The 15,362-nt window shown below is 33.7% G+C and overlaps 1 protein-coding gene across 16 annotated transcripts in view; it reads left to right on the plus strand.

The window, feature by feature from the left end:
- MCTP1 (multiple C2 and transmembrane domain containing 1) overlaps positions 1–15,362 on the plus strand; it is a 595,101-nt gene that overhangs the window by 365,341 nt on the left and 214,398 nt on the right. For 4 of the 16 annotated variants that reach the window (XM_007978702.3, XM_007978712.3, XM_073014590.1 and 1 more), the window contains 3 exons: positions 243–281; positions 7,876–7,935; positions 13,605–13,682. The exons of 2 other annotated variants lie outside the window; for them this stretch is intronic. In XM_007978702.3, the coding sequence (XP_007976893.1) occupies positions 243–281; positions 7,876–7,935; positions 13,605–13,682 (177 nt within the window). The remainder of the gene's footprint in view (positions 1–242; positions 282–7,875; positions 7,936–13,604; positions 13,683–15,362) is intronic. 10 more of the 16 variants (XM_007978744.3, XM_007978754.3, XM_073014593.1 and 7 more) reach the window with 4 other exon arrangements.

Raw genomic sequence — 15,362 nt, forward strand, 5'->3', positions numbered from 1 at the left:
ATTTTTTTTTTTTTTTTTTTTTTAACAAAGGAATAAATCAAATGAACTCTCACCAGAAAGACTGCTGGAATGTTAAAGTTGTTTCTCTAGTCGTGTGTGCGTGGAAAACAAGTTTTGTGTTGTACAATTGCTGCAGGAACTGTTTGCTGTTTCAAGGGCTAATGTGTCCGCTAAAAAACAACTGGCTGCCCTCTTCTGTACTTGCGTGAAAAGATAATGAAAATGCTTTATTTTATTTACAGACAATGCTAATGAGGAAGAGTTGGAAAAGATCAAGTAAGGTAATTCTTAGCTTGTGATCTTTCAGCTTTTCTTGTTGAGAAGAATTATCATCTGCTTTCCCAGATCTCTCTCATCTCTTCAAAGTATGCTACCAGATTTCATACTATCCGATTGTTACTTTTCCCCATAAATTTAAGCAAACCATGTGATGTTTTTTAAATAGAAATCACACTGATCAATAGCTTCAAATCATTCTTTCACTATTTTCTGGTCACTTCTCAACATCATTCTCAGCATCTGGTCTCAACTATATATGCAACAGGGTCTAGAAAATTGCTTTGCGCCAGGAAAAAAATGATGAGGCTAGGGGAGGGACAACTCCAGATAGAAGAAAGATTTGCGCAATTTATTTTATTTTTGGGGGTCACAGAAAATTGAGTATGAGGCTTTCTAAACTCAGAAATTCCTGTATCATTACATCTTTAGAGTATACAATAAGAACCATTTTTCCCCATTGTCTCTTCTTACTTTAAGAAATAAAGTGAGAGAAGTTTATGGTTCCTGTAACTTACTAAGCCCCAGCTCTTTTGCAACTTGTAAGATATGCAAAATATAAACTAAGCATTTAATTTGTTCAGTGGTGCTGCCACTCTTGGACACAGATATCAAGATGAAACAACTTTTATATGAATATACTTTGAAATAAATAAAAAGGATTTTACTTGTAAAAATCTTGTCTCCTCAAATTTCTACTTAGAGTCAGTATTCCTTTTTAATAGTGACTAATTTTTTTAGACCCTGGAACATGACAATCTTTTTCCTTCCATTCTGATTGAATCATGCTTTTACCTAAGCTTTTCTTTAATTTTGTCATTTTTATTACTGTGAATTAATATATATATCAAAATGTTTTTATATTTATGGTAATGACTTAATCTATTTGAACAAGTGTCTCTTACTGTACATTTTCTCCCTAATTCCTATGGCATTAATGACCAAAGAATAATTTGGCTCACAAAAAATCAGGACTCGCATTAAAATGGGACTAAAAATAAAAATAAAGTTTTATCATTTTAATAAAATGAAAAACGCTTATTAAGGAAGGTTGCTGAATATTTCTAACTTAATGTTCACTGTGATTTTCACTAATCAAAGTTTCAAGATGTTTTGAAGAAATATATGCACTGTTCATGTTTGTATTACTCTTTTTCCTTTGTAATTATAAAGTTATTGTTATATTAAAAGTGTATATATTTTTAAATTTATATAATTGGATATATTTGTGTAAAAAACATGACAACCCATCAATATGTAACAATATTCTTTCAGATATATTTAACATGCTAGAGCAAGATATTATATAGTATTTAGTATTAATTAATGGGGATAATCCATTTTATTGTATAAAAGGAAGAACAGAAATGAAGATTCTGCCAGGCACAGTGGCTCACGCCTGTAATCCCAAGCACTTTGGGAGGCCGAGGTGGGTGGATTACTTGAGGTCAGGAGTTCAAGACCAGCCTGGCCAACATGGTGAAACCCTGTCTCTACTAAAAATACAAAAATTAGCCAGGCGTGGTGGCATACGCCTGTAATCCCAGCTTCTAGGGAGGCTGAGGCAGGAGATGGCTTAAACCCCGGAGGCAGAGGTTGCAGTGAGCAGAGATCATGCCATTTCACTCCAATCTGGGCAACAGAGTGAGACTCTGTCTCAAAAAAAAAAAAAAAAAAAAAAAAATTCTTCTTTAAAAATTATATTACATGTACATTTAAATGTAAATATAATTTTAAACATAAATTAAGTAAAAATATATCACGTACTTTTGTTCCATATATGGAAAATTTAAAATGAATAATAAACATCTATCCTCTACTGTTTTTATATCTAAAATTCTTGGAGTTTATATTTATTATTAGCAATCCATTTATGTATTCAAATGGATACATTTTTCAAGCTTCCAACTGAAGATACAGAATTCCTATGTCTAACAGCATTCGTTTGAGTACTTGGCAGATTATATTTAGTACAGTGTTAACATAAGCTTTTGGGTTTTAGCCTAAGGGATTTTCAACTTTGAAAAATTTAATGGGGATATTGAATACTAAGTGAAGTAAAATTGGTTAACTCATTTGATTTTTTTTTCTGTGAGAACATACTGAACACCTGCTAATTCATTCAGATTTTTTACTGTGCCCTAAAACATTTGCCATATTCATCCATATTAGTGTTACAAGAGCACAACGTTAAATTCAAAATGGGGGGAAAGTTTGACATTTCAATTACTAGCTAGTCCACCTTCCTTCACACACTCTGCTATGTTGAAACTGCTCCCTGAATCTTTCGTCCAGCAAATTGTGCTTCCTGGGAAACTAAGGGGTAAGGGACTACACCGTGTAGTTTTATAGGTTTTACTGTGTTACTGTTTTATGAAAATGCATCATTTTCTAAATATTTCAATCTTCTTGTAAATTCTCGTCTGAGTACAGATTTTTCATTTTTTATTTTTGGAAATAGGGTGTAATTTTATTTGCATTACATTTAAATATGGGTATTTCATATATGAGATAACTATGTTCAAATTCAAAGGTAAATTTTTCATAAAAACACAGATCATTTTCTTCCTCGGAATCTTGATTTACAGAATGAGGTCTCCCGCAACTTCATGGAAGGGCTTTGGCATGCAGCCTGTCTTTGAGTGTCAGTGGTGAATAGATCATCTAAGAAGTGTAAATTTTGAAGCAAAGGCTTAAAGATAGCCAGTGTTGTTAGAGATTCTCTCCAGTATGGAGTTTTTCTTCCTTTGCTTAGTTTCTTTCAGAAGTGATGTAACTACAGAGGAAGAAAGGCTAAATTGACACAGTTGTTGTTCTTTTAAATACGCCTGTCTCCCCACTATACAATGTGAATCAGCTCATGGAATTTCCCATTCCTTAAGCATCTACTCGTCATTTTCATCATCTTGGCTTTCTGTAATGAAATTTCTTTGCCTATTTTTGTAACCATACTTCTGCTAATAATAGGCTCTTTCAATGGAAATCTTATTACTTGTGGCACTCACATAATGTGGGGTTGCATTTAACTATTGAAATCAAAAGAAGAATCTCCAGCTTGAGGACAGGGAGATCCTAACTGTTGTTCAGGACTAACTTATTATTTTTTTTGCAGGGAGGGTGGGTAATTGTATTACCACTTAGCAATACACAGGAAAAAATGCATCTAAACTTAACTCTGAAAAATAAGAATGTATGAAGTATGCATTATATTTGAATGGCATATAAACAAGTATATAGATATAAATTCCATAATATTTCCTCTTCTAGGGACAGAACCATCCTTTAAAAGACTCATTCTGGTTTTCCACAAGCACACTTTCTATTATGCACATTTTGAATTCTGCCCCACACTCAGCTGTTATAGAATTATGTTATTTTAAGAAGAAAGGGACTGATGTCTCCTTAAACTTGGGCAACAGAAGAATTATCCAGGTGAAAGAGTTACTCTTATGTTACAAAAATGTGTTTTAGCAGAGAAATGGTAGTGCTTTGGATTATTGCAATATTTTATTCTTTAGGAGAAACTTATTACTGATAATTTATTCTAAGGTTAAATTATTCATGAAGAAAGTTTCATGAACTCAAAAGAGATGATTTATATGTATTTTGTGAATACATTTTGTGGGGTGAAACCAAAAATGGGAAAATGTAATGAAATAATTGGCTCTATCAAACAGTAAGCAATTATGATTTTACATTACATTTTGTGTGTGTGTGTGTGTGTGTGTTTTAACCTAGAATAATGAATTTACCAATGGGTAAAGGTGAGATAATAATAAACTTATGTGTTTTCAATAAATTACCTCAATTATATGAGAAATATTATTGTGATGATATAAAAACATACACATTGCAATTCATATTCTTGACAATAGCAGTTTAGAATTGTTTTTCTTTCAGAAAAGTTCATCCTTTGAATAATATAATATAGACCACTGTGATAGTGTCTGATTATCATATCTTCTGTTACTTGACAGCTTATATCTTTTTTTAATAATACATCTTTTTATAAAGATTTTATTATAACCACTTAGCATAATTTTAATGAACTATAAAACACTTTATTCATTGGTTGAATGAAGCAATTTTTAATAAGACTTTTGGCAAGGAGATCGTTCATTTAAACTAGAGAACACTTTCAACTCTATAAGTCTGCAGGGCGTAGTAGTTAAACCTGACACCTTGGATGACACATTAAAAATGCATCAACGAAAACTCTAAGTGCTTTAATTTAACTAACGGTGGAGAAACAGATTAACACATCTTTAAGTATCTCACACAGTCAGCTAGACATGATGAAAAAAAGTCATTATTTAGCAACTATCAAGTTCTTTCCACAAAAACTTTATGTCTTGATAATAAATAGGCAATTTTTTTAAAGCGGCAAAAATGAAAACTCTTGGTCGTAGACTTTCTCAACTATGAGTGACCAAAATGGCTTTTCTTGGGTGCCATATTTCTAGTCACTATGCATATGTCTTTGAAAAAAAATTATATGCTCGGTGTTTTTGATGTAAACATAAAATTATTTTAAAAGATTTTTACTTTGCCATTGTTTGTACTCCAAAATCTGTATTATTTGGAAATGCTATAAAATCAACCTCATAAGCAAGACTTCTGAGATTCCAAAATGCAGCAATGAACAAACGGTAAATAGCAGTGAGTATTTCTATTATCAGAGAATACCTTTTGTCCCCACCTGGTAACCAAGTCCTTAAATTTGTAGTAAGTTTACTTAAAACAGAGATAGTATAATGTCAGTAGATATTTCATTAGCCCCACAAAATACATGGAGCTATAATTAAATTTTATGTTGAGATGGTTTTTCCTTGCTATTTTGACAATATTTCCCCAAAGGCATAAAATAAAATTTTTTATATATTGTAATTCATAGCTACAGGGATTTGCTGTGACAATGGCATTACATTTATTTGACTGCTCTTGTTGGCATAATGTTGTGGATTCTTCTGGAGCACATCTGGATGAGTTGGTACAAAGTGAAAGGACAAAATGTAATCTCAGTGAAAGGATGAATTCCACAGTGCTTGTGTTTCAGGTCTAGGATGTTTATTGGCCTTCACATTGGTGGCATGTGTTACCAAGTGAGTCGGCCAGTTTCTTAAGATCCTTCCTGGACCGATTAAAAGGGGAGAACTAATATAACTGGGTTCCAGGATAACAGAACTAAGGGCTGCTGTGCAGATTACATGGCCTTTTAATTTAACAAGATAGACAGACGGAAGGATGAATGAACAGATGGATGGATAGACAGATGGACAGTTATTAAATTGAGTGAAACTGGGAGAGATTTGTTGGTCTTAAGGGACCCTAAATGTATACAGTGAAACGATTTATAATTTTGTCAGGATCCTGGCTCCAAAGCCCTGGTTAACATAACAATTGATAAGCTTAGTCAATATCGTGAGGCATCCTTATTGTTAGGATGGAAGCATCCAAGAGCCATGGCTTTGATGAACAGTGATTGCAATCTGACCAGGAAAGTTTATATAAATGATTTGTTTGTGTATTTATTTATTTTTTAATCTCTTAAGTGGCCAAAATAGTATTGATAAAAGGAAATTGAGTTCCTATGAAAGCCTACTTTTGTAATCAGGAATGCTAGCTGACTTGACTCTTACATTTGAATATCAGGCTTCACAATTTCAAATCAATTGTGAAGGTTTTGAGTTTTGAAGAATTGCCAAATTATAATAGTATGTGTTATGTTTAAAGCTCTGTAAACGTTAAGACTAATTTTAAAATATCACTTTTTATAAAAACTTGTTGACTAATCCTTATTCCATCTGATAAAAAAGACTTTAAAGATTTCTGTGATTTATGAAGGCTGAAAAAAATCACATTATATTCATTTATTAGAAAAAAATAAACCATCCTTTAGTTTTATTTCCCTGTGAAAAAAAAATTTATTTTCTAGATTTTTTAGTCTAAAATTTGTTTAATATTTAGATTCATAATTAGATTTTTTATCTTTGAGGAGAAATTTTCTTAGTGTATGTTAGATTTTTAGAGGCAAAAACAGAAATAAATAAGATATTCCCAATGCATCTTACTACTTTTATAAATTAGAAATCTTAGTAGAAACAGTTTAACAATTCATCGTTCAGAATAACTTCAATAATTTCCCATTATCAATTGATATTTCTGTTTTTTGTTCTGTTTCCCTTTGCTGGTACTTTATACCTTTAGCAATTTTAAAATGTCACTTTGCCTCACTTAGTCTTTTGTTTTGGTGAAGACTGAAGCGTAACTAAATATCTACAATTATGCTTTAAGATAAGTTTTCTCTGGAATTCATGAATAGTTTGTGCTATTTTTCTTGTTCTCTGTAATACAATCACCACTTCTGTTTAGGACTCATTTTGTAATGCCAGGTGTCTTATTATTGTTGTTGTAGTTGTTGTTATTGTTATTATCATTAGACTCGAGTGAAAGGAAGGCTTTGGCTGGTCTGTTGTAAATGGCAAAGGGGTCCACAAGAAAATTAAATTGCTTCCTCTGAAATAAAGGCCTAAATTTGCATGAGAACATGGATTGTAAAATGAAATATAAATTTTAGCTGGTGAATGACAGAAGTAATTAAACATGGCACGAAAAGCACAGCCTGGCAACTTCCGTGGATCTAAATGTGGCTAATATTTTTGTTTCTCAAATTTTAAAAGAGAAGCCTAAGTCCTAAATCTTGATCATCATAAATCCCACCTCACCTCCAAAATCTTAATTGCTAACACAAAATCATAGAACAATCAAGGAAGTTGCAAAAGTGCTTCCTCTTTATCACAGTGTCAACTATTGATACTTTCCCGTAACTGTCATCAGTTTACTGAAATTTTATCATAACTGACACCTAGAGACAGAATGCAAAGTTTTAATGTTTATGGGAAGCATGTAATTTAGATATTCTATTTAAAAATGGATAGCTATTTTTTTTATTTCCCAAAGTTGAATTGGTTTCCTTTATAAAAGTCTGAGGATTAAGTAATAAACTATTCTACTTGAATCCACTGCATTGCTTTTAGTCCAATAGCCAACTCTCTCGGTATTCATTTCTTTTTAAAATTATGGTCAGGGAACTTCAGTTAACTAAGTCACTTATTATATTTGTTAATTGTATTATAAAATTTGGATTTTTTTGGTAAAAATTTAAACCAAATTTGACTAGGTGCATGTTTATAAATAAGATTTCTGCAGTCATTCTTTAAAAATGCTCTGAAGTTCTATGGTTAACACAATTGTTTTGTTAAAAGGAATAAATACCTGCTTTACTTTAAAATCTTAAAATATGCTTAGTCAACTTTCTATAATAAACCATAAGACTCTATATTAATGAATAATTAAGAGTAAAAAGGTAAGTAGACTCTTAAAAAATTACACAAATAATCCTCTCTAAACTTTACTACCACAAAAATTTTAACTTATTCAAGGGAAGAAACTTACAGTTTCTAAATATGCCAAGTATCTTTAGGATATACAATTTTTGGTTTTTTTATTTGCTTTGATTTTATTTGTTTGGATTTACAATACTAATTAAGTATTCTCAAAAACATCTCGAAATGTAGCTAAATATTTGTTTGTTTTTAGGAACTTTCAGAAAATGAAGTGGTTGGATCTTATTTCTCTGTGAAGTCTCTCTTTTGGAGGGTAATGTCTAAATCCTTTTTGTTAATATTCTTGATTTTTGGTTTTGGATAGCAATTTTGAAAGTTAAATGGCAATTAAGAGTTTCACTTTTTAAGATAGGCTTCCAGATAGATGTATTCATTTGCCTTCTTTATTATCTTCTAAGTCATCTAGGTAACTAACACTTTTATTTCTACACTTGTAAAAATTAAGAACTTCATAAATTGAACATATTTCTTTGAAGTCACTTTATGAAACCAAGTTTATTCCAAATTCTGAGAAGCTAGAGTCTCCGGGACTCTCTGGGAATATAATGGTGCCATCTAGAAGGTCCATGAGGGCTCCTTCTTTCCTCTCTTGTAAAATGAGATTAGAATTTTCTGCTCCATTTCTGTTCGAGAAAAATATTTACTTCTGTTACAGTGATCTATACTAGAATTCTGTCCTAGATATATACTAATTAGTGCTCTTTCTTTGAAAAGAAATCCTATAATTTAGAAAACAGCAACTCTTTTGATTTAAATAAAGACAAAATGATGATTCACAGATAACTTGTTTTAAATGTCATTTCAATTTAACTTACTCTTTGACGTTTAAAGCATAATAGCCTCATAATGACCATCCATTTCTTTCTCTGTTCTAATTCTGCATTATGCACAGCACAATTTATTACTAATGCACTTACTGCTTTCCTTTGAGAATGTTCCTCTTTCTTTGAAAATTCACCCTTGGTATATGCTTAATGTAACAATAGATATTGCAACGAAAATGCTACACTCTTAGGGCCTGGCCATTTTCCTTTCTTGGCTCTCAAACTGTTCATGATTGAAAACTACCTTTTTTTCTTTAGAACTTTAGTATTTGCTATAGTGTCTCTTAAGTAGACTGGCAGGTACCAGATTAAGTCATGTGTTGACCAGTGAGCAAGTATAAGCTACATTTATTCATCCTTACCAGCTTGAATGCACATACACTTCTTTTTTGTGTGTGTGTGCAGCTTTTTATTGTTGTGAGTTTATTTTAGTAATTATACCCTCTTCATTTACACTGTATGGCTGCCTTCACTGAAGTTACTCTGTACTTTGCTGAAATAATAATTCCTCTTATATGTTCATGCATTGTCCCGGAACACATAGAATTAGTGCTTTTAAATTGTTCCATGACTTTAAATGACGGCTTTATCCAAAAATTATTTCACTGGCCGGGCCCGGTGGCTCATGCCTGTAATCCCAGCACTTTGGGAGGCTGAGGCGGGTGGATCACCTGAGGTCAGGAGTTTGAGACCAGCCTGACCAACAGGGCAAAACCCCCGTCTCTACTAAATACAAAAAAATTAGCCAGGCATGGTGGCACATGCATGTAATCCCAGCTACTCGGGAGGCTGAGGCAGGAGAATTGCTTGAACCCAGGAAGAGGAGGTTGTAGTGAGCTAAGATTGTGCCATTGCACTCCAGCCCGGGCAACAAGAGCAAACCTCTGTTTCAAAAAAAAAAAAAAAAAAGGGAAATGGCACACTTCTTCAGAGTAGAATTTAAGGGTGCTCTGGGTTGAACTTGTTCTATGTGCAGCAAATGTGCACACTGGTCACTGTGAATGAAGATTTGTCACCAGGACCAGCTTCATAATTAATAGTTTTTCAAGTGTTTCCCTTTCAAGTGGCGCTCTCAAGATCTTCTTTGCTACTTCCAAGTTTTCCACTTATCAGTACTTTCCATTTGGTTGTTTTCATCCTCAAATATTCTTTAATAACCTTTCTCAATCTCTTGAACTCTTTGATCCTAGAATAACAAATGTGCAACTTTAAAAATAAGCAAGCTTTCTTGTATCCAAGGCCTGGTGGTAATGTCTTCTCTGGGCCTATGACAATGAACAGTTGACAAATGATTTGGGTCATATAGGCAGAACCTTTAGGGATCATCTGTTTTACCAATGAGGAAAGTGAGGTCCATCAAACTGATGTCATTGCCTTGAGGTACCCAGATGGCATGATCAGAAACAATATTTCTCTCTCTCTGAATGCCATACAAATAAATGTTTTGAAGAACTTTGAAGAGCAGTAGAGTCCCTCTTTGAGTTTATGATGAATAAGGATACTTCGTATAAATAAAGCTGTTCCTTAACCTGTTATTTTTGATTGACACTCTTTCAAATTCTTCTTGCATTATTTGACCCTTTTCTTCAGCAGCTGTGTTAGCCACCAATGGATGGATATGTTTAAGAGCCATGAGACTGCTGTGTCTGATATGCCATTTACAAAATCAGAAAATCAGTGACCAAGCCTACTTTGTTTGAGTATTGTCTTCCATAGTCACATTCAAAGGTCACTCTAGTAACTAATTGACCTCACTGCTCTTTACCCAAGCAATATTGTTATTCTGATGAACTTTTAGAGGAGATGTATATGAAAGGAGGTTACCCAGGGACATTTTCAGATATGCAAACTATCTAAATAGCTTAGATAAAATCTTGCATGAAGAGTATACCTGTGCTTTGTGGGTTAAGCAGGATGTAATTTAAAATAAATTCCTATCAGGATTTATACAGATCAATACATGTGTCCAAGAGATAGCAACTGATTTACACTGAGTGAAACTACATCCTGGTAAAAACTTGCTCAGCTGGAACATCAGTGCTACTTGCTATATCTTAATTTTCCTGACAGCAAAATAATGGAAAGAAAAGACTGTGCACAGGGATAGTCTAATTGGCCGAAAGCATAATATTTGTTATTCATCAAAACACTATCTTAGGATAAAAAATATTAAGCGGTGGATATGACAATTACCATGTTTCTCATGAAAACAATAAAAATTATGAGAATCAAGTAAAGTAAAAATTGTATTAAAGACTAACTTCCCACTTAAAGGTGGTACCTTAGTGCAGTGGTTTCAGATATTTAGCATGCTTACGTTTCTTTTTAGTTATCTCCATTGAGTGGACTTACAGGCTCGGGTAAAAGAATTAATTGAACAAACCACCTTACAAGAACATTGCAGTGAATCAAAGATACATTTAAATATTTTTTAAGTGGAAAAGGCTGGAACATGCCAAGATACTTCATATAAAAATCAAGAAAAGGGTCACAATGGGCAAAGAAGAGTACCTAGAAAAATACAAAGCAGTTTAGAAGTTATGTCAGAGTACCGCCTTCTGGTCAGGTCAAGCAAAAGTGTGTCTGAAGGAAGATTGAAGGCTAAGGAGAAGAGTTATTGACTTTTTAAAACAAGAATGGAATCCTGTACTGAAGCACTTACATGCTGAACAACTCAACCACCCAAGATGATTTCAGGAATTATCTCCATTTTTAAGTATGATGTTATTTATACTCAAAAATATGTGTAACTTTTAATTAACAGTCTCAAAAAAAAAAAAAAAAAAAAAAAAAAAAACACAGGTCTCTATAAGGCAAGCCCAAGACTATTATTCCTTTCCCATATTACTGCTAGAAATTTGTAGATTATTTCAGCAAGCCAAAAAGATTACAATATATATGATGATTTTCTATTTGTATGTATTTTCAAACAAATGTAGTAAAAGCTTTAAAACTTTTCTTTGGCCACGATTAAAGTTAGAGAGGATAGTTAAAACATCTTAAGTAAACATAAAGAACTTCCTGGCACCATAAATTGTATCAAGAAGCAATGGAAATATAAAAGAAAGTTTAAGGATTAAAAACCAGCAGAATTTCGCTAAGGATTATGGTGCCAGTAAATCATCTTCTAAGAAAAAAAGGATCAAAGCTTTATTATAAGATGAGACACTTCAGACTGAGCTGGACAAAGCACCGAGAGGGTTTTCTGTAAAAGCAATCCTACCTTGAGAGGATGGATGGATGGCAGAACAAATGCACTTGTTGGGCTTCATCATCCAGGTGCAATTCACTCGAATAAACTCAGCAGGAAAAGGAAAAGATAGAACAGGCCTGTGCCTGGGATTGAGCTAATTGCTCCACACTCGTCTTTGCAGCACAAAACAGTCATTCTAGGCTGTCATTATCTCTTCTTTGTAGTGTCTCGGGGATCATTTGATTAAATATAAAAGCACATGCACCCTGTGCTGAAAATAGAAGAAAGAGCTGATTCCACACATGGCTTATTGTAAACACATAAGCAATGTCTTTCACTCCCTGTTTCAGTGTCTGGGTCTCATTTGGAAGGATTAGGTTGTACACAGGTAATAAAATCCAGGATAACAAAAGCCAAGGATTATTTGTACCTATCAGGGAAGGGGATTGGTTTAACTGTGTTCCCTTAGTCTCATATTAAGTCTAAACAGATTTTTTTTATTTTGATCTATTTTTAAATCAAGATCTAGAAAAATAAAACGTCTCATTGTTAGTGATCCATCTTTTCAAGGAATGGAATTACTAAACTTTTTAACTAGAACTGGACTATAGAAATGCTCCCAATTTAGATGCTAGATTCTATGACTTCACCACCTTACTAGCAGATATTAAACTCTAATTTATTATAAAGTGAATAACAAAAGCTGGGGTTATGACGTGGCCACCTACTCTTACTTCCTCTAATCCCTTGATTAGCCTTTCCTGATCATCTATAACCAAGGATACATGTCACCTAAGTGGCAGGCAAAGTATTTTGAAAACTTCTGTACCAATTAATTTCTTTGGTTGTGCCATGAATGTCTTAGTCTCTGTCAGAAAAAGGGAAATATAGGTGGGTGGGGGTGGAAATCATGGATTAGGTCTCAGCAACTCTAGATTCAAATCTCAGCCTTGCCAATCTCTAGTCATTTGGCTTTGAGGGGGGTACTTATCTTCTCTATGCCTCAGTTTATTTACCTTAAAATAAGATTCCTGTCCTGAAAAACACTGGAGTGTGAAAACAGCAGCATGTAATAGCTGCACAATAAATGTTCCTTCCTTTCTGTGTGATTTAATCCACCTTTCCGACTGCCCTAATCCAGTCTTCTCTGTTGATGTTATTAAGGCTGACGACTCTAATCTCATCATAATACTATTGTTAAGAAACTTTCTTTAACTGCTCCAGAAGACCTGTCATATAAACTTTCAGTCCCACCATGATAACTTCCCCCCAGGAGTTCCTGTTCAGCTGTATCTGTCTTAATCCATCTCTTGCTACTCTTGGTCTTGGTAGTGAAGGGATCTTTGAGTTACTTTTTCATAGCAAAGGCAGGAAAGGGAGGTGTCATGTGGGACAAAATTTCCCTATTAGTTTAGAGATACTTCTTTAATCATTACAAAAGATTTACATGTGGGATGCAGGGTTAATATGATCTTATTTATTGCCTATTCATATCACATTTATTTTTCTGAAAGCGAATCACTATTCTAACCTTTTGAAGCAGCAGACTTGGAAACAATTATTCTTTTCATGATTTCTCTTGCTATAGTTATTTTCTCTGATACACCTATTAACAAAAACCTGAAATCACTTAATTAGACTCTATTACTATATAATCTCTGGGCTTCATTTCCTTGACCACTGCAGCATCATTCTACTAAAGAAAATAGTGGCTAGAAATTTAGAGTTGCATTGACATTTATCTTCATTGTGCTATAAGACATTTTCTGACAGTGACTTGAGAAGCAAATACAAATTTTCTCAAATAATGTTTTCTGAAGAGTAATTCAAACTGCTGATCAAAATGAGGGGTTGAGAATGGTACAAACCTTCCCCGTACAGCTCTGATCATTCATTTCCATCCAGACGTGCGGCAGGCCAGCTCTTCCTGTCCTGGGCTTCTGCAAAGCAGAGCTTCAGAGTCCTTATTGCAAAAATGCACAAGTAAGTTCAACCATTCAGTTCATTTATTTTTTTCTGAGCTTGCATGAGCTGTGATTTCTGAGAGCCAACTTACTGTACTGAAAACCCATTCCCTATACTAACCTATTTTGTACATAGGAAAAGGAATTGTAATCTTAATTTTTTTTCAAGGAATAATATAACTAACACTTTCTTTAAATTGCCAGCTCATTTGTTCTAAAATCTTACTAAAGATACCTGTTATGGACTAATTGCTTCATGCTTTGAAATCTGTATTGTTAACTGGTGTCTTGATATTCTTTATTAATTATGAACTTGGATGAATATTCCTTATGAAAGTGAATCCTAAACTTTGGATGGATGAGAATCACATTGGGCACGTGCTGAAATACAGACTCGGCTCTACTCCCTAAGAACTGAGTCACATCTCAGAGAATCATGCAATTCCAGCAAATTGACTGCTAGAATTTGAGAACAACTACCTTACAAGTTCAAGGATTATTCTTTCCTTTTAAGGGCTTTGTTTTTGTTCTTTGCTTTGAAGAACTAGGTTGGTTTTTCTCTTTTTAGTCTTCTTGCCTTTTTCTTGTCCCCCTCAACAAGACTTCTAATTCAACAAGGACCTAGTTGAGAGCATTACCTTAGAAAACTAAGTACCAACTGCAATATGCAAATTTTATTGAATGTTGTTTTGGATTTGTTTAATACTCTTTGCCCTTTAGGTGCTCAATAAGTGATTTTGGTGGACTATCAACACTTCAATAAATATGTGTTATTTAGATATACTTATGAGAAAAATAACAAAGGAAGAAAAGAAGCACAGCTTTTCATAATTGTTCAGTAGGGTCCTGCTTCTCTTTTTAAATACCCTAGATATCTAGACCAATATGTTTCCTAATCAGAACTAAAAAGGGACTTTAAATAGTATAAATACTATTAATGTTAATTTTTACAATTGTATTAATAGTTATTAGAACATAGAGAAAACAGTGTGCACGCTCCACATAACTTTCAAAGCAAGGATTCTCACACTTGAGTGTGTATCAGAATCACCTGGCGGGCTGGTTAAATCAGAATGTCTGGCTCCACTCCCAGAGTTTCTGATGCTGTTAGTCTGGATGGGGTCAGAGGATTCTAGTTTCTAAAAAGTTCCCAGGTGACATCAATGCCACTGGTCTGTGGGCCACATATTTGAGAGATTTACTGTACAGAGGAAGGAAACTTTTTAAACAGAGCAGCAAGTGACTCCGAAGATACCTTGGAGAGCATCAGAATTCCATAGTTTGCAAAGTCTCTTTTTGCTGTGGTATTCTGCCCATCCTCACGCCTTCAATGAGCTCCCCAGAACTTTGATTTTACAAATAAGTAAGAGTAATAAATGACTATCTTGAGCAAGCTAAATCTTCATTGTTGATGGAGTGTACTTCTTTCTCTGTAGGCCCCTGAACACACAACCTCCCTCCACCCGTAGATACACACAGAAAAGGGTTGTTAGTACACTTGGGGCCCTGGAGTACAGTCTTGACAAATCAAAGATAAGAAAATTGAGTCCTAGAGAGAGAGAGATAAACATGCTCAAGTTATATAGCCAGAAATTGCTAGGAATATGTGAGTGAACATTTATGTTCTATGCTTATCTCTTCTGCTTTTGATAGCCTATGTTTATATCTTTTACCTTTACCTGTAATTTTATTTCAAGTC

This window comes from Chlorocebus sabaeus, chromosome 4, assembly GCF_047675955.1.
Source record: "Chlorocebus sabaeus isolate Y175 chromosome 4, mChlSab1.0.hap1, whole genome shotgun sequence".
NCBI classification, from domain to species: domain Eukaryota; kingdom Metazoa; phylum Chordata; class Mammalia; order Primates; family Cercopithecidae; genus Chlorocebus; species Chlorocebus sabaeus.